General features: G+C 51.8%; 1 protein-coding gene across 2 annotated transcripts in view; it reads left to right on the top strand.

Moving 5' to 3' along the window:
* The window catches only part of EYA2 (EYA transcriptional coactivator and phosphatase 2), a 180,052-nt gene that overhangs the window by 138,928 nt on the left and 17,252 nt on the right, over positions 1 to 23,872 (top strand). For both annotated transcript variants that reach the window (XM_047069004.1, XM_047069003.1), the window contains exons 10-11: positions 18,865 to 18,923; positions 23,445 to 23,605. In XM_047069004.1, the coding sequence (XP_046924960.1) occupies positions 18,865 to 18,923; positions 23,445 to 23,605 (220 nt within the window). The remainder of the gene's footprint in view (positions 1 to 18,864; positions 18,924 to 23,444; positions 23,606 to 23,872) is intronic.

Below are 23,872 nucleotides of genomic sequence, written 5' to 3'. Positions count from 1 at the left end.
TGCTAATCAGCCCTGTCTGCCTTTGAGCCTGGCCCCACCAGTCCCTGGCTGTGTGCCCTGGGCAGGTTTCTCCCTCTCCTTTGGCCTCGGTCACCTCATCTGCTAAATGGGTAGAAGGGGAGCCCCTGCCTTCCAGGCTGTAATGATGATGGGAGATAGATGGAAGCCGTCCGCACGGAGCCCAGCACGCTGTACGTGAGCCATAAATGGGCCTCTGCCCTGCGTGTGCCACTGGGATTGGGGGAGGGGGGGGCCATGGTGCGAGGGCAATTTAAATAGTCATCTACGCTACTGTGAGCTAGAAAAATATAGCTAGCTCGCCCAACTCTGGATTTTACAATGATTCAGAAACGGTACGCGCAATACAGAGAGAGCTGGAGCCTGGGCGCAGATACCCACAAGTACCTCCCGCCTCTCTCGCGGCCACCTCGCCTTGGAGCAGGAGCTGCTCGTGGTGCGGTAAAATCCAGGGAAGGGACCCCCGTCCAAAATGTTGGCTGGGTCTCCGTGCAGGGTGTGGGCTTGATTGACGCCCGTGTGTTTAGGGCTCAAGAGCCGTGGCGACCGTCCTCAGGACACACTGAACTGCGCTCACCCTGAAAGCCCTTTCGTGGGGAGCCTCCCGAGCTGCCACTTCCTAGAGGGGTGCATGAGTCATGGCCAAAGCAGGTGCTGGACCCAGCCCTGTGGCCTCCATCCCAGCTGAGCAGAGAGCTCAGGAGCACGGCCCTCTTGGGTTTGACGTGCAGGCTCAGGTTGCCGGGGAGGAGATGCCAGTTAACGTGGCCCAGTATGAAAAACACATGACAGACCCGAACTAGACAAAGTACTGTCCTTACTTCTTCCGGCCTTCCCTCTTTGCCTGCTTCCTCCCTCCCCTGCTTCGATCTTAGCTTGCATTCTCTCTCTTCTCTCTCTTTCTCTCTCCTCCCCCGCCACAGAACCCAGCCCATCTGTTCTTTCCTTTACTTCTCTCCCACCCCCTTCTTTTTTTCTTCCTTCCATTCTTTGTTCCTTTACCCATCCTCTGATCTCTCCCTCTCTCCGTCCATCCACCTGTATTTCCAGCCTATCATTTTCATCCACCTGGCCCTTCTCCCTTCCATCCATCAGTCCACCCCCCCAACTCATTCACCCAACTATCCATTCTTCCATCTTCCCGTCCATGTGTTTTCCATCTTCCTTCTTTCCATTTATTCCCTAACTTTCCTCCATCTGTCTTTCTTCCCTTCCTGTCTTCTGTCCATCCACATAGCCTTCCTTCTTCCTTCCTTCCACCTTGTATTCCTCCCATTAACATCTACTACCCATCTATTATGGACTAGGGGCTCTGGTCACAGACATGAGCCAGGCATGGCGCCCCTGTCCACCTCCTGGTAAGGGACACACACATAACACACCATCATAGAACAGGTGGGCCAGGACTGCTCTGATGGGCATTCCCAAGGTTGCTCAGCAGAAGCCCAAAGTAGGAAGTGATTAAGTAGCCCTTCTGGCTGGGATGAGGGGAACAAGGAAACCATCAAAGAGGAGGAGCTACTTTAGCTGGGTATTAAAGAAAAAGTAAGGATTTGCTGGGGGGGGGGGCTGAGGGGGGGGAGAGATGGGGAGGAAGTACAGGAGAGAGACACTTGGGAGAAGAGTATTCCCAGGCCAGGGAACAGCATGTGCAAAGGTGAAGAGGCAAGATATGGATTTGCATGTTTGGAGAACATACAATACAGCAGAAGTTAACACTCCTGCAGACAGACCCCATTTTTATTAACTTGTTTCACTTTCATAGATGGAAATGTGCGTCAGAAGTACCAGCCAGTCACTTCAGCAACTTAGAGACAAAATCTGGCTTGCAGAATTTACAGCTTGAGGGTGATTGTTCAGGTCATACTCCCATCTGTTAAGGGTGCGTGAACCCCTGAAAATGCATGCAGCATAGTGTATGTGTGCAAGTATGTCTCTAGAGAGGGTGGTGGGAAAATCCCGTTAGCCTAGGGTTAAGATCCACCCCAAGATTAAACCTTGTAGCTCTGGGACATGCAGTAGTTTGGTGTCTTTTTCTATCTCCCTGTAACCCCAACGAAACCAAGAGAAGGCAAAAGGAAAGTATACTCAGAACTGAATTAGGACCCGGCTCCTTTGGGATAAGATATTTTGCAGTGAATATGGGAGCCCTCGGAGCTCTCTGCCTGGGGCCAGGCTCCCTCCAGGTGTCAGCTAGGAGGAGGGGAGCACAGGTTGCCCCCCTGGCTAGTTCGATGTGTTGCCAGTGGCAGGAAGAAAGCAGAATCCTGACCATTCCCCTGCCCCCACACTCATCCACGCTGGGGGACATCAGCACCCACAGGTGACAGCAGCAGCGACGAGGCCCTGGCCTTTATACCGAAGCCAGTCTCTGCCTGTCCAAAGACTGGGTGACTGCAGGAACTTCCAGCAGGAAGAGAGACAGACGTCCCTTTCTTTGACCCACCCCCAGAATGCATGTGGTGATTGGAAAAGTGAGCTTGGCAGAGAACCATGATATTCAAAGCAGAGCAAACGCCCACAGAATAAGGTAGTGGTGGAGGCCCAGGCTTTGAAGATTTCGGTTTATACCCCGCTTTGCCACCCCTGAATGATCTTAGACACCGTGACTTCAACTTTCCAGGCCTCAGTGTCCATTCCTGTAAAATGAGAAGTAAAATACGTCTTGTGGATCGTTGTAAGATCAGAGCTGGAGTGGGTAAGGCCCTTATCCTGGTGCCCAGCGCCGCCTCCCTACGAGGATTGGGTGTGCTGGTGCGCGGGGTGCCTGGCACGTGGTAAGCGCTCGACGATGGCGGCTGAGATGATGCCAGTTGTAACTGCACCTACAGGATTGGCCGCGGTCTGTCCTGTGCCCCCGTGCAGAGCAGCGAAAGGTCTCCATCAAGTCTTAGAGACGGCCTGAGAGGTGGGAGTCGCCAAGGAGCAAGTCTAGATCCAGACCTGGGAATGGACCCACTGGGTGTTTGGACCTCAGCTTCAGGGACCTCTGGGCTCATGACTTTTTGAAATGACTTTGATGGGTACAAAAACCCAGAGGATGAGCTACAAACTCCCCCTGTCCAGTGGGCCTTTATCAGAGGCAATAGGACGTAATGATTGAGAGCAAAGATTCTGGGGCCAGATGGCCTCGGTCCATATCCCAGCTCTGCACTTACAAGCTGTGTGACCTCAGGTAGGTTCCTTAACCTCTCTGTGCCTGTCATCATCTGCAACATGGGGGTAATAATAGCCACCTCATAAGATTACTATGAGAATTAAGTGAATTAATGTATATACAGCACCTAGAACATAATGGCACTACGTAACTGATGGTGATTAGCATTATTTTATTATAACAATTTTCATTATTATGTGCATACAGAATCATCACCTACAGGGGCGCCTGGGTGGCTCAGTCGGTTAAGCATCTGACTTCAGCTCAGGTCATGATCTCACAGTTCATGGGTTCGAGCCCCGCATCGGGCTCTGTGCTGGCAGCTCAGGGCCTGGAACCGGCGTCGGATTCTCTGTCTCCCTCTCTCTCTGCCCCTCCTCCGCTCATGCTCTGTCTGTCTCTCTCTCTCTCAAAAATAAACATTTAAAAAAAATTTTGTAAAGAATCGTCACCTGCAAAGGTGCCAGGAATTTGTGCACAACCATGTGTAGCCAGTCGTGTTTATTTTCCCCCATTTTGCAGACAAGGAAACTAAAGTTTAGAGAGGGTGAGATATTTGCCCATGCTCACAGCAGCTGTGTTAAGCCCAGATTCAAACCTGAGTTTGCTGGGCTCCAATGTCTGCACTCTTGAAAAACAAACAAATCTTCAAGACAAAAATTCATTATTTCTATTTCAAGATACTATAACTTCGATTAAAAATAAATTTGAGGTGGGGCGCCTGGGTGGCTCAGTCAGTTAAGCATCCAACTCTTGATTTCAGCTCAAGTCGTGATCTCGCGGTTCAGGGGATCGAGCCCTGTGTTGGGCTCTGTGCTGACAGTGTGGAGCCTGCTTGGGAATTTTTCTCTCCCTCTCTCTCTGCCCCCACCCTGCTCGCACACACTCTCTCTCTTAAAGATAAATAAGCTTCTTTAAAAAATGAAAAAGTAATAATAATTAATTAATTTGAGGAGCACCTGGGTGGCTCAGTCAATTAAGCATCCGACTCTTTTTTTTTTTTTTAACGTTTATTTATTTTGGGGACAGAGAGAGACAGAGCATGAACGGGGGAGGGGCAGAGAGAGAGGGAGACACAGAATCGGAAGCAGGCTCCAGGCTCTGAGCCATCAGCCCAGAGCCCAACGTGGGGCTCGAACTCACAGACCGTGAGATCGTGACCTGAGCCGAAATTGGACGCTCAACCGACTCTTGAGTTTGGCTCATTGTGATCTTACGGGATCGGGACCCATGTTGGGCTCTGCACTGTACCCCTGCCCGGGATTCTCTCGCTCCCTCTCTGCCCCTCCCTTGCTCTCTCTCTCTCTCTTTCTCTCTCTGCCTCTCAAATGAATAAATAAACATTAATTTTTAATTAGAAAACTTAGGGTCACCTGGGTGGCTCATTTGGTTACACGGCCGACTTTTGATTTTGGCTTAGGTCATGATCTCACGTTTTGTGAGACTGAGCCCCACGTTGGGGTCCGTGCTGAGCATGAAGCCGACTTGGGATTCCCTCTCTCCTTCTCTCTCTGACCATCCCTGCCCCCGGTCTCTCTCTCTTAAAACAAACATTTAAAAATAATAAAGTATTTTAAAAAATAAAATGAAGTAGGGGCGCCTGGGTGGCGCAGTCGGTTAAGCGTCCGACTTCAGCCAGGTCACGATCTCGCGGTCCGTGAGTTCGAGCCCCGCGTCGGGCTCTGGGCTGATGGCTCAGAGCCTGGAGCCTGTTTCCGATTCTGTGTCTCCCTCTCTCTCTGACCCTCCCCCGTTCATGCTCTGTCTCTCTCTGTCCCAAAAATAAAATAAAAACGTTGAAAAAAAAAATTTAAAAAAAAAAAAAAATGAAGTTGAAAATCTAGACCATTGTAGAATGGCTGAGGTTTTATAGGCACTGTGATTAGGAGTGTTTCCAAATTCCAGCAAGAGGGCTCTCAGTTTGGGCACGAAAAAGACACGAAACAGAGGTAATTGTAAGCAAAGGCCAGTGCGGTACGTGGGAGAGGATGGGCATTGTTACGCTGCTACCATTTCTTCTCAAAGACAAGGCACTGGCAATGTCTGCAACCTCATTATTGTCAATATGGGTTTTTTTTTTTTAAGTTTGTGTTGAGAGAGAGAGAGAGCACGCGGGTGCGGGAGGGGCAGAGAGCGAGGGAGAGAGAGAGAATCCCAAGCAGGCTCCGCACTGTCAGCACAGAGCCTGGTGAGGGGCTCGGACCCACACACCATGAGATCGTGACTCAAGCCAAAAGCAAGAGTTGGACGCAGCCGAGCCACCCGGGCATCCCTTTCAGTGTGTCTCAACTGGACCCGAGGGCAGAACCTTCCTGCCAGGAGGATTCATTTGGAAATGGGAGGGAGGGTGCTGGTTGTCACCGGAAGGGGAAGAATTATTGACTGTTAGCAGGCAGGGCCCGGAATGCCAGATAACCCAGCACTGAGGACAGCGTCCTGCATGAGGAACCCGAAATGCCAGCGGCACCCCGTTGAGAAACTCTGTGCTCAGCCCTTGAGAGCCGTCAGCCAGATGCACCGTATTTCTGGATCCCCTAGTGTCCAGCACAACCCAGGCCTCACGCTGCTTGCTTTTACTCGAAATGCCAAAAAAGAAACCACCAAAAAAAAACCTCTCTGTGTGATAGCAAACGTATTTTCTTACTGGAAGTCACAGTCAAAACCATTTGAAAGCCAGTTCTCTAGAGCAGTCCCGTCCAGTAGATTTTTCTACAACGCTATAAATTTCTGTTCTGTCCAGTACAGTAGCCACTGGCCACGTGTGGGTTTGGGGCACTTGAAATAAGTCTAATGCCACTGAGGCCCTGAATGCTTATTTAATGTTACTTAATTTTAACTAATTTGAATGTAAATAGCCACCTGCGGCTAGTGGCCGTTACAGTGGACAGAACCGGACATTTACCTCGTTGTAGAAAGTTCTGGAGTCCTAAACTTACCAGACGTGGCCTGTATTTTCAGGGACGATGATGATCATCATCTTAGCTGACGTCTCTGTACCAAACACTGTTCTGAACACTTTACATGTATTACCTCGTTTAATCCCCAACAGTTCCGGAGGCTAAAGTCCCCGACGGAGGTGCTGGCAGATCTCGTTGCTGGCGAGGACTCTCTTCCTGGCTTGTAGAAGGCCTCCTTCTCACCGTCTTCTCATGGCCTCTCTTCGGTGCGGAGACGGAGAGCGGGGCTCTGTGGTGTCTCTTCTTATAAGGGCACTCATCTTATTAGATTGGGACGCCACCCTTATGACCTCATTTAACCTTGGTTACTTCCTTGGAGGCCCCATATCCAAACCCAGGCACACTGGGAGTTAGAGCTTCGACACGTGATTCATGGCGGGGGGGATCGCAGACATTCAGTCATAACACCCATTTTACAGGTGAAGAAACTGAGGCACAGAGAGGTTCAGTGAACAGCCTGAAGTCACACAGTTGGCAGTGGCAATATTTAGACCCAGCACTTACTCACTGTGTTCCGCTGCCTCTCCCAGGGAGAGCAGCTGCCATCTGGCTTGAGAAAGAAGATTCCAGACAGGAAATCTAGACTCAACACGGTGCTATAGATGATGGGTTCAAAGGGAAAGAGAAAGCAGAGAGGGCTGGTGTAGCCTGGACATGTGGAGAAAGACAAGCAAGGTCTGCCAGCAAGAGGAGAAGAAATTTCCGGCAGAGGGGCCACTGGCTGGCATAGTAGAGCCCGCGACTCTTGATCTCAGGGTTGTAAGTTCAAGCCCCAAGTTGGCCGTAGAGATTACTTTTTTCAATATCTTAAAAAGAAAAAGAGAGAGAGACGGAGGGAAAGAGAAGTTCCCGACATAGAAGACAAAGACAGAAGTTCATCTATGAGTTAGCACATCATCTTCACGCTGTAGACGCAAAACAAAAGTCACACAAATAACAACGGAAATCACAACGAACTGAGCTGGCGTCCTCACTCCCCACCCTGAAGGTGAGCAGAGCAATAGACAAGGGGTCGGAATGCATTTCTACAAAGAAGGACGCAGGCCGGGGCTGGGGCTGAGTGGAGGGCACACATAGGAATAATAGTCACAGTGCCAGCTAAAACGCACTGCATGCTGTCCAGAGGGCTTGCCTGCACTCATTCCTTTAGGCCTTACAGGGCCACGGACAGTAAATACAGTAAATGGGTTACGTATACCCATTTTAGAGATGGGAAAACTGAGGCACCGAGATGTTAACTTGCCCAGCTCTTGCCTGTATTGAGCTCCTGTGCCACACATCACACATGCATTTTCTCACTGACATCTCACAACAACCCTACAAAGGAGGGTTTTTATCCCTATTTTACAGATGAGGAAACTGAGGCCCAGAGAGTTCACAGAGTAAGGATAGTATGGAGATTTAATCCGAGGCCAAGCTGACTTCCAAGCTGGGACCTTTATCCTGCATGGGAAACACAGTTTTGAAATGAACTGAGTGGGTGAAGAAGGCATAAGATCAACAGAATGGAGGGGAGAAAAGTGTCCTCTGTAAGAAACAAGATTGACCTAAAGGTTTTTGGCCGAAAGTATCCCCCCCCCCCGCCCCGCCTACCAGGTGCAGGAGTGGCCAGGCAGGTGGGTGGGCTGGAGGGGGACGTTCTCCACGTGCTGCCAGAGCTTCAGGAAAGATCTTGCTAGAGGGACTCAGAAGTGGCTGGAACCTGGGCAAGCCGTGGCTGCTTGCCTGACGTGCAGGCCCGATCGCTAACGTCTGATTTATGGTGCTGCGGGAGCCATCAGGGAGAATAATATTTCACCATGTCAACGCTGAGCTGCTCTCCGAGGCATCCTGCCCAACCGGCCATCAATGCAGCGCAGCCCACGGCCTCCTTGGTGTTCTTCAGATAAGTTAAACATTTAGACAACACAAGAAAGACAGCCCAGGTTTCCCTCCCGGGGAGCAAGCCCCTCTCTGGCTAGTCCAGAGACAGCAGTAAGCAATCTCACTTAAAAATATACCTGCCCTGAAAGAGGAGGAGTGGCCAGGGAGTCCATCTGGCCTCTGACGAGAGCCATTTTTCTGCAGCAAATTTGTCAACAGTTTCCTTTCTGCGTTCGTGTCTCCAGGCAGCCAGGGACAGAAAGCCATGGGATCAGAGCTCGGCAGGGCAGGTGGGGAAACCCCAGCTGTCCCCAGCTTGATCATAACAGTTTTGATAAGTATTTGTCACTGCGTTTGCTGGTCAGAACTGGACGGCAATGAGAATGCTGAGTATCGAAGTCTGTGGGATGCAAGCAAAGGGTGATCCGGCCTTAGATTACATTTCTATTAGAAAAACAGGAAAGTTAAAAGAATTGGTCATTGAAAAGACCATGAAGGCAGATGATGCTTTTGGCAAGCATGAACGAGAAAAAAGAAAAAGAACGAAAAAGAGGCAGAGATGGATAAACAACATTCTTCTAGAACGAAAGGACGGACGTTACTCAGATTGAGGACAGATCCGGCTTTTTTTTTTAATTATGAGAACACTGTATGATATTATACCAATGAACTTGACACCTAGATGAAGTTGGCACTTTCCAGGAAGATGGAAATTACCAGAATTAACCTCAGGGGGGATTTTAAAATAAATGAACCCATGGCTGTGAGACATTGGAACAGTAGACTCTCCAAAAATGGCACCAGGCCTGTTTTAAAAAGAGTTCCAGCAAACATCAGGGAAAGGGTAAACCCCATCCTGCACAAACTAGGAGCAAAGAAAAAGGTGAGACGCTCTCCTACACATTTCATGAGATGAGTGTCACCCTGAAGCTACACCTGGACTTTGAGCCCATGACAAACGGACAAATCGCTGTCGTTTTCATCGCTGATGAAAGGCCGGCTACCCCTGCCATCCCGCGGATACTTTCACCCATGTCCCGCGACTCTTCATGTAAGTCCCATTCGGGCCCTCTCTGGGCTTCCGCTTCAGGCCCGTGGTGAAAGAAGGATCTGAACTATAATTGGGACCATTCATCAGGCCGTCATATGCCTTGTAACACACCTGCAAATGATGTGCTACCCAGGTTTCATAATTTCCAAAAAGGAACCTGGAGACTTTTCTCTGTCACCTGAGAAAGTCCCGAAGCAATGACACTCCGGGAGCAATGAGCACACCCAGCCCCCAGATCTTGGGCTCTAATGCCATTTTCTGAGAAAAGAAGCCAGGGCTCCTTAGAGAAACGGCTGATTCTAGGGCTGGGGCAGGAAATACATATAATACACGTGGCACGTCTTATGGTGCCAAAAGTAAGTGCTCAAAAGACTCTACAGCGATGGAGGATGTCAAAGGGACACGGGAGCTTCCTGGCGGAGTTCTCAGTGGCCAAAGCTGGGAACAATTTGACTACGAAAACAAGTTACATGATATTGGATTCTAAGTATAAAACAAGGACCCACGGGTCCGTAATGACACAAATAATGATTAGACAAATAAATAAGTGGGGGAGGATAGACTAATATCTCGGGCAAAAAATTTTGAATCACTTATTCAGATACTCCACCCTCACTGTGAGCTTTGCATAGTGACTTCCTTTCAAAGAGTACAGTATGGAGGGGCGCCCAGGTGGCTCAGTCAGTTAAGCAACCAACTTCGGCTCAGGTCGTGATTTATTAAAAATTTTTTTAATGTTTATTTATTTTTTGAAGGAGAGAGAGACAGAGTGGGGGGGAGGGGGCGGGCAGAGAGAGAGAGACACAGAATCCGAGCAGGCCCCAGGCTCCAAGCTGTCAGCACAGAGCCCGACACGGGGCTCGAACCCATGAACCTCGAGATCATGACCTGAGCCAAAGTCGGACGCTCAACCGACTGAGTCACCCAGGCACCCCTCAGGTCATGATCTTTTGGTTCGTGGATTCAAGCCCCGCGTCGGGCCCTGTGCTGACAGCTCGGAGCCTGGAGCCTGCTTCGGATTCTGTGCCTCCCTCTCTCTCTGCCCCTCCCCTGCTCACACTCTGTCTCTCAAAAATAAATAAATGTTAAAAAAAACTTAAAATCAAAGAGTACAGTATGGAAAGGGGAGGAGAGTGACTTTACGGCAGAGGAACCTGACAGAGATGACCTGAGCCAGGTGATCAAGGTCAACATGGGCAGTGTAAGCCCTTTGAGAGGATGCACCCTTAGAAAAGGATGTGCAGCCCTCCTCGCCAAAACCTGCAACCCCAGTCTGACCATGAGAAAAACCACAGGCAGATCCCCGTTGAGAGGCATCCTACAAAACACCTGACTGGTTCTCCTTTAAACTGCTGTCAACACCAAGGAAAGTGGGAGAAACTACCGCGGCCCTGGGGAACCTGAAGAGGTAGGATGACAAAGTGTAATGTGATGCCCTGGCTGGGATTCTGGAAGAGAAAAAGGACATTAGTGGAGAAGGCTAAGGGATTCTGAATAAAGGATTGACATTCCCTGGGCCGTTCTCCCTGGGGGGAGGCCACAGGCAACAGCCACGGCACCCAGCCGGAATGGCATGATCCTGAGGCCCCAGTGCCTCAAACAAACAACAAAAAAAGAATTGACATTAGTTAATAACGATATAGTAATATTTATTGGTTGTGACAGGTACTCCATACAAATGTTACCAATAAGGGAAACTGAGCGTGGGGTTTATGGGAACTCTCTATACTACATTCACAACTTTTCTGCAAATCTAAAATTATTCTAGAATTAGAAGCTTTGGTGTTAATCGGGGCGCCTGGGTGGCTCATTCGGTTAAGCATCCGACTTCAGCTCAGGTCGTGATCTCACGGTTCATGCGTTTGAGCCCCGCGTCGGGCTCTGTGCTGACGGCTCAGAGCCTGGAGCCTGCTTCGAATTCTGCGTTTTCCCCCTCTCTCTGCCCCTCCCCTGTTCACGCTCTCAAAAACAAACATTAAAAAAAAAAAAAAATTAAGCAATCCCTATCAAAATAACACCAGCATTCTTCCCAGAGCTAGGACAATCCTAAATGTGTATGGAACCAGAAAAAGACCCCAAGTTGCGCAATCTTGAAAAAAAAAAAAAAAAACTGAAAGTTTTGGTGTTAAGTAAGCTGCCTGAGATCACACTCCTAGAAAATGGCAGGGCTGGGACTGGAGACCAGGGAAGGGTGTTTGAACACCATCTGCGAAGTCCAGGACGTAAGACCTCAACGAGTGTCTTCTGTCCCCCCACGCCCCCCCCCCCCACTCCCTGAGATGCGTTCCCGCACAGCGTCCTGACACATTGGCGGGGTTTGACTGAGGAATGCGGTTTTCTGCTTTGCTTCTAAATTGTCTCATCTGCAGAGCTGACCATGCACGAGCCTCTCTTGATGGTGAACTCAGCTCAGTGTGATCATTCCTGAACCAGGCACAGAGTTCAGGCCTGTAGAATTCAAAACAGTCATAACAGCAGTGATTATGCCAGACACGTAGGTGGCATTTTCGACAGGCAGAGGCACTTTTCAAAGTGCCTCACCTGTACCGACTCATTTAATCCTCGCAAGGCCCCGTGCACCGAGTGCTGTTCCGTAGCTCAGTTACCGACAGGAAGCTGAGGGTCAGAAAGATTCAATACTTGGTCCAAGGCCATTCAGTTAATCAGCAGCAGAGCCAGAGTTCGGAACCGAGGGTCTGGAGTCTACGCTTTTAACTGCTGTACTCTCTGACCTTGCAAAAAATCAGCAAACAACGGGCGTTACCTACTGGATAAAAAAAATAGATTGGCCGTTATATCAGCCGTAGGTTAGCCCTGGAGGCCCCACAAAGTGGAGAAACGGAGAAGTTACTGGTCCTGATGTGAGGTGGAGCTGGGACAGTTTTCGCAAAGGAGAGGACATCAAGGAGCCTTTGCAGGCTTGTGGCAGATGGATAGAGAAGAGAAAGGCATTCAAAACAGAAGCAACAGTAAGTGCAAAGGCCCTGCAGCAGGAGTGTGTGGGTTGTTGAAGGAATCGCGGGAGGCGGCTACGTCTGCGAGTGCAGTGGGAGATGGGGGGGCGGGGTGCAGACACGCAGGCTCAGAGACCTTGTGAGGACCGTGCATTTACTCAAAGGGAGGCAGGGGTGGAAACAGGGAGGGTGAGGAGGTGACTGCAGTAGTCAGGGCTCCACAAACTTCGTCCGTAAAGAGCCATAGTAGATACTCCAGGCTTTCCGGGCCACACGGTCTCTGTCTCGACTGTGGGACGACAGCAGCCACAGACAGTATGGAAAGGAATGAACTTGGCCGTGCTGCACTAAAGCTTTATTCACACAGGTTGTGGTTTGCTGAGCCCTGATCTCGGTGGGAGATCATGAGGGCTCGGACCTGGTGGGAGCAGTGGAGGAGGTGGGAAGAGACAGACTGTGGACACATATTGAATACATATTGACTTATTGTGGACATATGTTGAGTGATTGTGGATATCCACGGAAGGGAGAGTCGGCAGGATTTGCTGATGAGGAATGTGAGGGGAAGCAGGGAGTCAGGGACTGTTCCAGGACACATGCAGGGTCCAGCCTGGTGTTGAACTCATAGTAGGCGATCAGTACGTCTGTGGATCGAATCAGCAGTGCGGTTTTTCATGTGCATTCACCTCACCTTTTCTGGTGACGTGTTAAGTACCTTGAAGGCGAGAGCCACTTTTAATCCTGGAAACCTCCTTGCTCTTTTTTTTTTTTTTTTTTAATGTTTATTTACTTAGTTTGGGGGCGGGGAGGGGCAGAGAGAGGGAGAGAGAGAATCCCAAGCCAGCTCCGCGCTGTCAGCACAGAGCTCGACGTGGGGCTCGATCTCATGGACCGTGAGCCGAAATCGAGAGTCAGACACTTAACCGATGGAGCCACCCGGGCGCCCCTGAAACCTCCTGGCTCTTGACGCATGCATCGTCTGATGCGGTTCTGGGCCCATAGGAAGGGTTTTTACGAATAGTCCTCGGACGGGTGGCTCTTTGGGAGCACAGGCTCTGAAGGCGGCCGGCCTCCTGGGCCCCTCCTCCCCTCACTGCCGTCATAACTGGATTAGACCCACCACCCTAATGACCTCGTCTTCACTTGATCCTCTGCAAAGACCCCATTTCCAAATAAGGGCCGTTCGCAGGGCCTGGGGGTTAGGATTTCAACATCTTTTTTAAGAATCATAATTCAGCCCATAAGAGGCAAATTTCTGCACCTCTCCCCACCTCCACTTGCCCTCCATGAGATGGGGGTCAACTGTATCCCCTTTCATATGTGCAACGTATTGAGCATAGCCTCTGGCGCGTTGGGGACTTAAATGTCCTTCAGTGTGAGGGGCGCCTGGGTGGCTCAGTCAGTTAAGCGTCTGACTTCGGCTCAGGTCATGATCTCAGGGCTCGTGAGGTTGAACCCCACGTCAGGCTCTGTGCTGACAGTTCGGAGCCTGGAGCCTGCTTCGGATTCTGTGTCTCCCTCTCTCTCTGCCCTTCCTCTGTTCATGCTCTCTCTCTCTCTCAAAAATAAACATTAAAAAAATTTTTTAAATGGCCTTCAGTGTTAGATCCTGCCTGTCTCCTCCCCAGTGAGATATTTTCTGTTTTCAAAGGCAATGCATATGTGCATTATCCTTATGGAAAATGAGGGGGGGGGGAGGAATAATCATTTCAGTAAGTTGAAAGCCTCCTGTGACCACTAACCCAATCCCAGTGCCTTCCCAGACAGAACTGCTGCTTCCAGTCAGATGTGTAAGCTTCCAGACCTTTCATTGTCCATCTATGTATATATCCATATAAAATATCTTGTTTTGTTTTCAATGGGTTTTTATAAATACAGTTGACCCTTGGACAACATGGGTTTGAATTGCATTGATCCACACATATGCAGACTTTTTTTTTTTAAGCTTTTTTTTTTTTTTAACGTTTATTTATTTTTGAGGCAGAGAGAGACAGAGCATGAATGGGGGAGGGTCAGAGAGAGGGAGACACAGAATCGGAAACAGGCTCCAGGCTCTGAGCTGTCAGCACCGAGCCCGACGTGGGGCTCGAACTCACGGACCGTGAGACCATGACCTGAGCTGAAGTCGGCCGCTTAACCGACTGAGCCACCCAGGCGCCCCCAGACTTTTAAATAAATTTAGTACAGTACTGTAAATGCATTTTCCTTGTGATTTTTTTTTTTACTCTTAATTTTTTGTAATGCTTATTTATTTTTGAGAGAGAGAGAAAGAGAGAATGCGAGCAGGGGAGGGGCAGAAAGAGAGACACAGAATCCAAGGCAGACTGCAGCCTCTGAGCTGTCAGCACAGAGCCCAACACAGGGCTCAAACTCACGAACCGTGAGATCATGACCTGAGCTGAAGTCAGACACTTAACCGATGGAGCCACTCAGACACCCCTCCTTGTGATTTTCTTAATAACTGTTTTTTCTAGCTCACTTTATTGTAAGAATATAGTATGTAATCCGTATCACATGTAAACTAGGTGATAATTGACTGTTTATATTATCAGTAAGGCTTCCAGTCAACAACAGCTATTAGTGGTTAAGTTTCGGGAGGGAGTCCAAAGTGATACACAGATCTTTGACTACACAGGGATCAGTGCCCCAACCCCCGTGTTGTTCGTGGGTCTTTCACCCAATAGAACGTCTTAGAAATATTTCCGTGTGCTAACAGAAAAATCCACCTCATTCGTCTGAACCGCTGGGCGGGATTCCGCTGAATGGACATACCACGTTGCGTTTAGTGATGATCCGGTTGAGGCAACTTTAGGTGTTGTCCCGTTTCTCACCGGGATGGTGGACATCTCTGCACAAGACGATGTGTGGGTGTTTCCGTAAGTCAGAAAGCGTAAATTCCTTGCTGCTGCCCAGACCTCACCCAGGTCAAGGCCGTGGGAACGCTTCCTCGGTCTTTGCTAGCAGGTCCCACTCGGACCCCCCAGGATAGTCACACGTGACCCTGAAGAGGCCAGAAGCACCCTAGGCTGTGAAAAGCTGGTGCCCTCCACCGTACAGGCCCGCCCCCCATGCAGGAGAATCGAGGCGCATAGGATCTTCCTCCCCCAGAGCTCACTCCCCTCATTGCCGGCTCAGCCTCAGCGGGTAACTGGATCTAGGTCAGCTGGTGGAGTATGAGGTAGCGTCTAGCTGAGCGTCATGGTATTTTATTAAGTCCGAAATGTGATCGCTACTGTTGTCACACTTTAGCGCCCCCAACAATCCCCTTGCAAATGAGAAAACCAGAGCCTCCCACATACCTTTCCCCTGACATCAGGGAAAGCGGTGGGTGCCCCTGCCCAGGGGCCTGAGCCCGTGTGACCCCCGGAGCAGCTTTCGAGCCTCAGGCAAGGACTGGAGGGGGGCACGGGAGGTGTTTTTCCAATTTTAGGCAAAGCATTGGATGGGGGAGAAGTCTGCTACTAATTTGGTCTTCTCTGTGCCTGGGTCTTCGGAGTCCGCGTTGGCTTTTTAAAGACAGTTTTCACTGACGTATCAGGATTGCTGTCCCAGGACCCTTCGATTGGTATACGAGGTCTGTGGATCAGAGGTCTCAAACTAGGAAGCCCACAGGGGCCAGGTAAGCAGGTGACGTGAAGGGAAGAAAACCCAGACGAGACTGTGGAGCGCTGGAAAGGGCTAAGGGCGGATGGGACAGAACAATGCAAGCCCTGCACTGCCAGAGTGCGTAAAGTCTCAGAGTAGCTGAAGATCTGGAAAGACAGAGAAAGAGTGAGAGCAGGAAGGGAGAGGACGGAGACGGGGAAAGAGAGGTCCCCTGAGTTCACATATTGGCTATTGTTCCCAAACAATTTTTCAAGCGTAGTGTGGGCTGAATAAGATACGTCTCCAGGCTGGCTTGCGAGCTCATCCCTAATCGAACTTGTCAACACAGAAGAGAAGTTGTCAGCCTGGTGTCTTTACCCCTCGAGAGCAGCACCGTCCACTAGAATTTTCTGTGCCGAGGCAAGTACGTGCACCGTCCAGTACAGCAGCCATTGCCTACATGTGGTTACTGAGCACTTGAAATAGGCCTAGGGAACTCAATTTTTTATGCGGTTGAGTTTAACTTGAAAATAATATAAATAACCACGTATGGCCAACCACTACAGTATTAGCATGACTATAAAAGCTTTCAAGTTGGGGTGTACCATGGCGCTCAACTACTTTAGGAAAGGACAGTCCCTCTTGGGGAGGGGGATCGATGATACCTAAGACCACCAAGCGTCAGTCAGAATCCCAGATACGTGGAAAGGAAGGAAATACGGAATGAGCAACAGTAGAAGTTTAGGTGTAAGCCAGATGTCTGCCAGCTCGAGTGGTCACTCAGCGTCCCCAGTTTTTTTCCAGCACTCTCCAAAGAGCTTCTCAGTTGGGGTTACCACTTGTCAATCGCCATGTTCTTCACCGATTTCCGCTTGCCCACGGCTGACCCCTAGGAAGCCATACGGTGGGACCGCCCCCTGCCCTTCCCATCCAGGCGAGTCAGAGCACACACTGCTGCCTGTTCCCAGGCGTTGTCCCGGGCCCACGGAGGCGTGAGGTCCTATGTGTCAGGACTCTGAGTCATGCTCTGTCACTGCCACTGAGCCGTGAGTCCGAGTGTGCCAGGGACTGTGGAAGCAAACCTCACCTCCCAGCAAACCCCTTTTCAATCCAAAGCCCTTTCCGGGCACCAGAGAGGGACCAGTGGCCACACTGGTTGTCCCAAGTTCCAGCCCCGATCCCCACAGGGTAGCCCGGGCTGCCCCAAATGCCACTGTCCCCACCCCCACCCTGCCCCCACATCTCCCATCACAACACGGTTGCCTCATCCCCCAGCAGAGCTCCTGTTCTCAAAGATAAATTCAAGCCCCGTCCTCACGTAAAAAGAGATCTGCTCAAAATAATAGAAACCGCTATTTCTTTCCCAGATGCTACCCCCTCAACAAGAGTCCAGAGGTGTTACCACCAATCGTTTTCTTAGAGGTCAAGCTCAGAGTTGCATGTGCTTGTCCTCTCCCTAGCAGTGTTTTCCAGGAGCCACCTGCCTCCTGAGATCACCCTGACACCTAAATGTGGACATTTTTAAATCTTAACACGATAATAAGAAGAGTGGCGTGCGTCCCCGTACCTGCCGTGTTCCAGCCACTGTACCAGACGCTCCCAGCACAGCCTCTCGCTTCTCCTCACATCCGTCAACCCCGCGAAGGAGGTCCCCTTATCTCCCATTTCCCCATCCCACCTCTAAGGCTCAGGGTGGTTATGCCACTGGCTCAAAGTCACACAGCCGGGAAGTGGCTGGATCTAGGATCCAGACCCAGGCAGTCTGACTCCGGAGCCCGGGCTTCACCAGGACCGCAGCGGCGGGCAGAACACGCTCACCACTTGTGCCACATCAGCCTGTCGCCTGGATGGACTTTATGCCGGAGGCAGAGGTGACCGATGGGCGTGCACGGCGCGTAGCTTCGTGGAGGGTGTGGTGTTGCCCGGTGGCCGAGTGACAGAACGGCCACTCCACTAGCTGGAGCCCAAGGGCCCATGGAGTCGTTTCCTGCAGCGGCTGTAACCAGTTACCACACACGCAGTGGCTTAAAACACCACCAGCGTGTTCTCTCACTGTTCTGGAGGTCAGAGGTCCAGAATCAGTGTCACGGGGCGAAAGACGCCAACGAGGCTCTGAAGGGAGAATCTGGGCGTCTGGTGGGCACCCTGTATTTCTCGGCCCGTCGCCTCTTCCTCCGTCTTTAAAGCAATCACCCCAATCCCCTTCTCCGTCTTCCCATATCCCTCTGCCTCTTACTCCCAAAGGCCCTTGTAATTACATTTAGGGCCCACCTGGAGAATCCCGGCTGCTCTCCGCATCTCCAGACCTTAAACTTAATCACATCTGCGGAGGCCCTCTTGCCACATGACGACCATGGGATTAGGAATGGGCATTGGGCAGGGGGGTTGAGCATTATTCTACCTACCACAGTCAGGGTGGCCTGGTTTCAGCTGGGGCCGGGTCCAGGGGCTCAGATAACGTGACCACCACCCTCTGACAGCTGCAGCCAAGGTCCCAGCCGAGTTCCCAGGGCTGGCTCTCCCATTGGTCCAGTTTAGATCACGTGCTCCTCTTTGACGCAATCGCTGAAGCCGGAGGGCTCCTGGGTCTCTCTGATTGGTTGAGCCTGGGTCACGAGGCCATTTTCCTCACCCCCCCACCCCCGGTCTTAACTCGCAGGTGTTAAGGTGTTTTCCCCAAAGAGAACTGGGGGATGTGTGGGTGGCGGAATGACAAGCCCTCGGAATGGTGCCTGGCACGTAATAAGTACTCAATAAATGATGATCACATATCATCGGACCCCGAGGAGGACTGGGGAAGGGGGTACCTCCAGAAGCTAATGCTTGAAGAATACTAAGTTCACTCTGCGGATGAAGGCAGAGAGCATTCCGAGTGGAAGAGGATACCTCGGTTAAGGCAAAGGCTTCCACTATGGGGCCAGGGTGACCATGTCCTAACATACTCACAGGTAGAGAGGGGTGGTCCTGTTTGGTGCCTGTCCCTCCAATGTAATCTTCACAGCAGCCCCTTTGACTTGCAGAACTATCTTGGTTTGCATGATAAGTTATATGGTCACCGCCCCACCTTACACCCAACCTGCTCATGTATAAGGAAACCAAAAGCAAAAGAAGGGAAGAGACTTAACCGGAGGTCGCCTAACCTTTAGTGGCAGAGCTCAGGCTAGAATCCGGGGCTGGTGACTCCCAGGGCAGTGCTCCCCCGCTCAGCTCTCAGAGGCTACAGCAGATTAACCAGCCACACCTCTCCCTGTCTTTCTCTTCGTGCCACATTCTCCGCAGGATTGCGACCAGATCCACGTTGACGACGTCTCATCCGATGACAACGGGCAAGATTTAAGGTAAGCCTTTGGGGAGTCCAAAATGCCCCCTTTTGATCGGCGATCGAGCTTGCCTTTCACCAGGAAGCGGAGAGGAGGGGCGGGCTGGTTATCAGGCTGATGTGTGTGCGTGCCTCAGCCAGAACCCACAGGTTGCAGCCCAGCCCCCACCCCGCAGACTTTTGCCCATCACCTCCAGTCACCGAGGTGGAGATTTCCACAGATTCTCCAGGACTCTGCTTATGTTTATCTCGCTGCAGTTTTTTTTTCCTACTTACTAAACTAAGGCGTGCACATCGTAAAAAACCTCAAACACCACCTGATCTAGCCTCCCGGAATCACCGCCACTAAGAGTTTGGCACCCCTTCATTAGCACACGTACAGTATTTACTATAAAAGTTGATCAGTCGATACTCAGAATATTTCTTGACTGAGTAAGAGGTATGTGTCTGGTTTCTAGGGGCAAACCCTCCTAGGACATGGATTCCAGAAATAAGGTACCCAAAACGAGACAGCTTTCAGAGGAATGTGGCTGGAATGTTCCAAGCCTGCCCCTGAGAAAACCTTATAAAAATGGAACCATAGTTAATCTGCACTTATCCAAAATTATCACAACCTAGTGCCTCTTGGCCCATCAGAAATATTATTAGACCGAATGACGCTTCGCTTAGGGGGCCAGTAACGTCGCTTAGTGTTTGTGTCTTCTGTCTCACTCCAAAAAAACAAATCAAAGCCTCTGTGACTGGGCCCTGGGAGTCGGTTCAAAGCCCGGCACAACTAGGAGTGATAGGCCAGTGCCTGCTTCGTATTAATTAGCCGTTCTGAAAATCCCTCGCAATGAGGACTGGCAGGGAGCAATCCTCCAGTGCCAGCCAAGGTTTCTCTATTTATGGAGTAAATAAACCGCAGATCAAGGTTAATTGTGTCCTTTCCATGACGTCACAGCTGGGAACCACTCTCCCCTTCACAGCGGTGAGCGACCAGAGTTCCGTTTTTATAAAGCTTCCCTGTAGCTGGCTGGCTTGGGGCAGAGAGCAGTGCTGCTCTGAACCGGGTTTCGTGCTGAGCTATTTGGAACCTCACTTCCAGAACCCGCCATCCAAGGAGGTTTTCCCCCCATAAAAACCAAGCTCTCCCATTTCTTCATTCAGGAAATCTCTTTTGAGCACCTGCTGTGCACCAGGCACCAAACATCAAATGCCCTTTCTTTTTTTTCAGTGAACAACAGAAACGAACCTTGGTAATGCCCTTACTTTGCCCCATCACAGTTACCACGGGGAATAGATGCTCTTTTCATCATCCCCATTTGACAGTCGGGGAACAGGAGGCACAGAGAGATTAAGTAACTTGCCGAACCTCACACAGCTGGTAAGGGGTGGGGGGGGGGGTGCGGGATTCAGGGACGCCCTGCCCTGCCCTCCACCTCTTGGCAGAACATCCAGGCATCTCCCCAGGGTTTCCTCTGAGTTCTTAGTCAATGTTCTTTTTCAAGACTAAGTTATCTGGTCTTCCCACACTACCCAGCGAGGGGTCTGTAAGGCGGTGCCCTGGCTTCCCGTCGTAACTTAAAGGAAAACCTTTGCGACGTCCGGAGTCCTTGATGTCTTGCCAGTGAAGCAGGAGGGTGTCCCCAGATTTCTTACAGCAGGAACCCACTTCGGTGGCACAACCTTGACTTCCAAACAGAACAGTGATCCACGGAAGGAAAGGTATTGGCATTGGCACGTACATCAGAAATCTGAAGAAACGCGGAAGAGGCTCTGTTGACAGCTCGTCACGTGGTTGCCACTGAAGACCCGGCTGATGTCGGTGTCCTAGCCCCCGGGGATGCTGGCCGGCGAGCCGTGCTGAAGTGTGCTGCCACTGCGGGGGCCGGTCCTGTTGCTGGCCGCCTCCCTTCTGGAACCTTCCCTGACCAGATCCGGGCAGCTTCCGGGAGCCACGCCTTCTGGCGGCTACTGATCCCAGGGTTGACCGCCCGCCCGCCTCTCACGGTGGTCAGCCCTGGGATCAGTAGCCGCCAGAGGTGCTAACCTGCCTGCCGTTGCTGTGTGTGTGACAGACCCTCCCCTGAGCCCTGTGGACATCGCCACCACATCCAGCAACAAGGGGGCTCACATGGCGGGCCCAGTGAGGCCCCGGAAAGCCTGCACGTTCGTGGCACCGTCTCCCGTGACCACCCGCGGAGGCCATGCCTGATCTCGGCTCCTACAGAGACTTAAGAGATCGAGAAGGAAGAGCAGGTCGCTGCTGGAAGGGCTGTGACCGAGGAGGAACTTCCGGGGGAACGGGCTGCCCTGGCTCCAGAGTTCGCTGCAGACGGGTCGGGAGGCGCACAGCTGCCCTCGGTGCCTGTTCGGTGGCTCCCCGGTGAGGACCGCAGTGCTCCGCCCACCACCGGACTCTGGCCTGCGGCTCCCACCGCTCCGGCCATCGAACGGGCAGGAATGACCCCGGAGGGGTCGGAGGCTGTTCTTCCACAGACGGTTAAAGAGAAAATGGAAATGAGGTTGGCGGAAAATAACGTTTCTGAGAAAGAAGAAGGAGAAATTATCTAGCAAGAAGGGAATGTTTGCAGTAAAGAAGAGGAAGGACCACGTGGCAATTGAAGGGTGGCTTCTGGAAACGAGGGGATGTGACGGGGTAAAGTCATTTCTCCCGCTTCTCACCGGCTTGCCTGCGTGCTGGAAAAGCACCCCGCACGAGTGAGTCCCCGACACGTGGCTCCCCTGCTCCCGTGGTTGGATGTTGTTGGCCCCCTTTTGCCAGTTGGGTGTATTTCACTCATCTTTAACCCCTGGTCATCACCACCCAAGGGGGGCTGAAAGGGAGAAGAAGCAACAAACATGTCTGTGTAATGAAGCCATCCACATCTTTCGTGGGAAAGAGAACATTTTTGTCCGAACGGGTTATTAGGTCAGACCATGTTCTCCACGGGCTTTTGTACATTTGAGAAGGAACTATACTCACCCGTATTCTCACCGTCTCGAACCAACCGCTTCCTGACATCATGACTTCCTTGCTTCCAATGTTATACACAGTCACACTCGCAGAAATGTCCGTGACAAATGACACAGGTGTGTGTGTGTGTGGGTGTGTTTATATGAACCTGTGGGCACTGTCTCTTTCTGGCTTTTCACACAGTGTGCTGTGGAGAACGCCAGAGTCTATATTCGAGGCCTTTTGGATTAAGTCGCCTGGCCCGCGTGCCCCAGGAAGTCCCCAAGGTGAAATTAGCTGATGAGTCCGAGACGTTCATCCCAGGCGTTTCTGTGGCTTCCACAGGCTTCCGCTCAAGGAAGGCTGAGCCCCAGGCACAGAACAGCAGCATGTGACATCGCGCCGTGCTCTGGCTGTGCACACCGCAGACGCCCCACAGGGAGAACGACCCGGCCCCTCGTGCTCTTCAAATGCCCTTTGACCTCCGCCGCAGCAGCAGCATTGAAGTACCAGACGTGTGCAAGATACGGTTTCCAAGTGTCACCTCACCCGTGCCGCAGCGCGTCTTGCTAAAAAATAAAATACCTTTCTCTCTCCGCTCTTCAGCTCATCACAGAAAATCTAGAAACAGCAACATAGTGCAAAGAGGAAAAACGTCAGCCAAACGCACAGCCTGAGACAGCTGTGGCGTCACACTGACCTGTTCTTTCTTTTCTAGAAAGAGACTCATTTTTTAAGCTTTGGGTCATACTATACATGTGTCCCTTGTCACGCTGTGGTTTTTCCCTGCGATGGTATGATTTTGCAAACCTCCAGCAGAGCTTCTGACAGAGGGAGAGAAGACAGGGGTTTTCGTCCTCACGTGCTGGTTGCTGCAGGTGGGGAGCGGCCCCCGCTTTCCCGTCTGGGCTCCCAGCTGCCACTTCTGTCCTTGACTTTCTGTGACACCCTGGCTCCTCCCCCGTCCACACGTGGAACTCGCTAGGCCAGCATATGTTTCATTCCGAGCAGAGGATCGCATCTGCAAAGCCAGCAATCGACTCTGCCTAATTTAACAAACCCAAAAAAACTAAAGGGCGCCTGGGTGGCTCATTTGGTGTAGCGTCTGACTTCGGCTCAGGTCATGATCTTGCGGTCCGTGAGTTCGAGCCCCGCGTCGGGCTCTGTGCTGACAGCTCAGAGCCTGGAGCCTGCTTCGGATTCTGTGTCTCCTCTCTCTGTTCCTCCCCTGTTCACACGCTCTCTCAAAAATAAAAATAAATTTTAAAAAAACTAGAATATGGTACTTCCCTGGAAAGACAGGGAGATGCTCCCAGAGTGGGAAGGAGGGGTCAGCAGCTGGGCCTTACAGGGGGCGCGAGACAGCACAGATTTGGGGATCGGAGTAGCGGGAGCTAACGTGTTTTCTTCCAGACTCTTCTCTCAGGATGAATCGGCCACAACCATAGTTTGGACTTCCCTTCAGAAGGGGGGAGGGGGCTTTTCCTAGCGTGGCCACTGCACGCAGGGGCCTCGGGGGGCCGTGGGGCCCGCGGTCTCCGGCCAGGAGCCTCCCCCCCCCCCCCCCCGCACACTGACCGCGTCTCTCGCCCCCTCTCGCAGCACGTACAACTTCTCCGCCGACGGCTTCCACAGCTCGGCCCCCGGAGCCAACCTGTGCCTGGGCTCCGGCGTCCACGGCGGCGTGGACTGGATGAGGAAGCTGGCCTTCCGCTACCGGCGGGTGAAGGAGATGTACAACACGTACAAGAACAACGTCGGTGGTGAGTGGGCCGGGGGAGGGCCGGCCAGGCCGTGCGGGGCGGGGGGAGGGAAGGGGGAACGGGGGGGTCTGCCCGTGCTCAGGCCGTGGCCGGGGCCCAGGCAGGGTCAAGGACGGCCGGCGGCCCCTTGCGCGTGAACGGGGCCTCCCTAGTGCGTTCCGCGGGGGGGGGGGGGGGGGGGGGGGGCGCCCCGGGAGAGGACACTACATCTCACCTGGACGGGGAGGAAGCTGAGAACAGATGACGCCGCCTGCCCAGGATCACATG

The sequence above is a fragment of the Lynx rufus genome, unplaced genomic scaffold, assembly GCF_022079265.1.
Source record: "Lynx rufus isolate CCGP_SWC_20201006 ecotype Redwood Valley unplaced genomic scaffold, mLynRuf1.p SCAF_8, whole genome shotgun sequence".
NCBI lineage: Eukaryota > Metazoa > Chordata > Mammalia > Carnivora > Felidae > Lynx > Lynx rufus.
The sequence above is the reverse complement of the archived record's forward strand: the minus strand, read 5'-3'. Positions and strand labels throughout refer to the sequence as shown.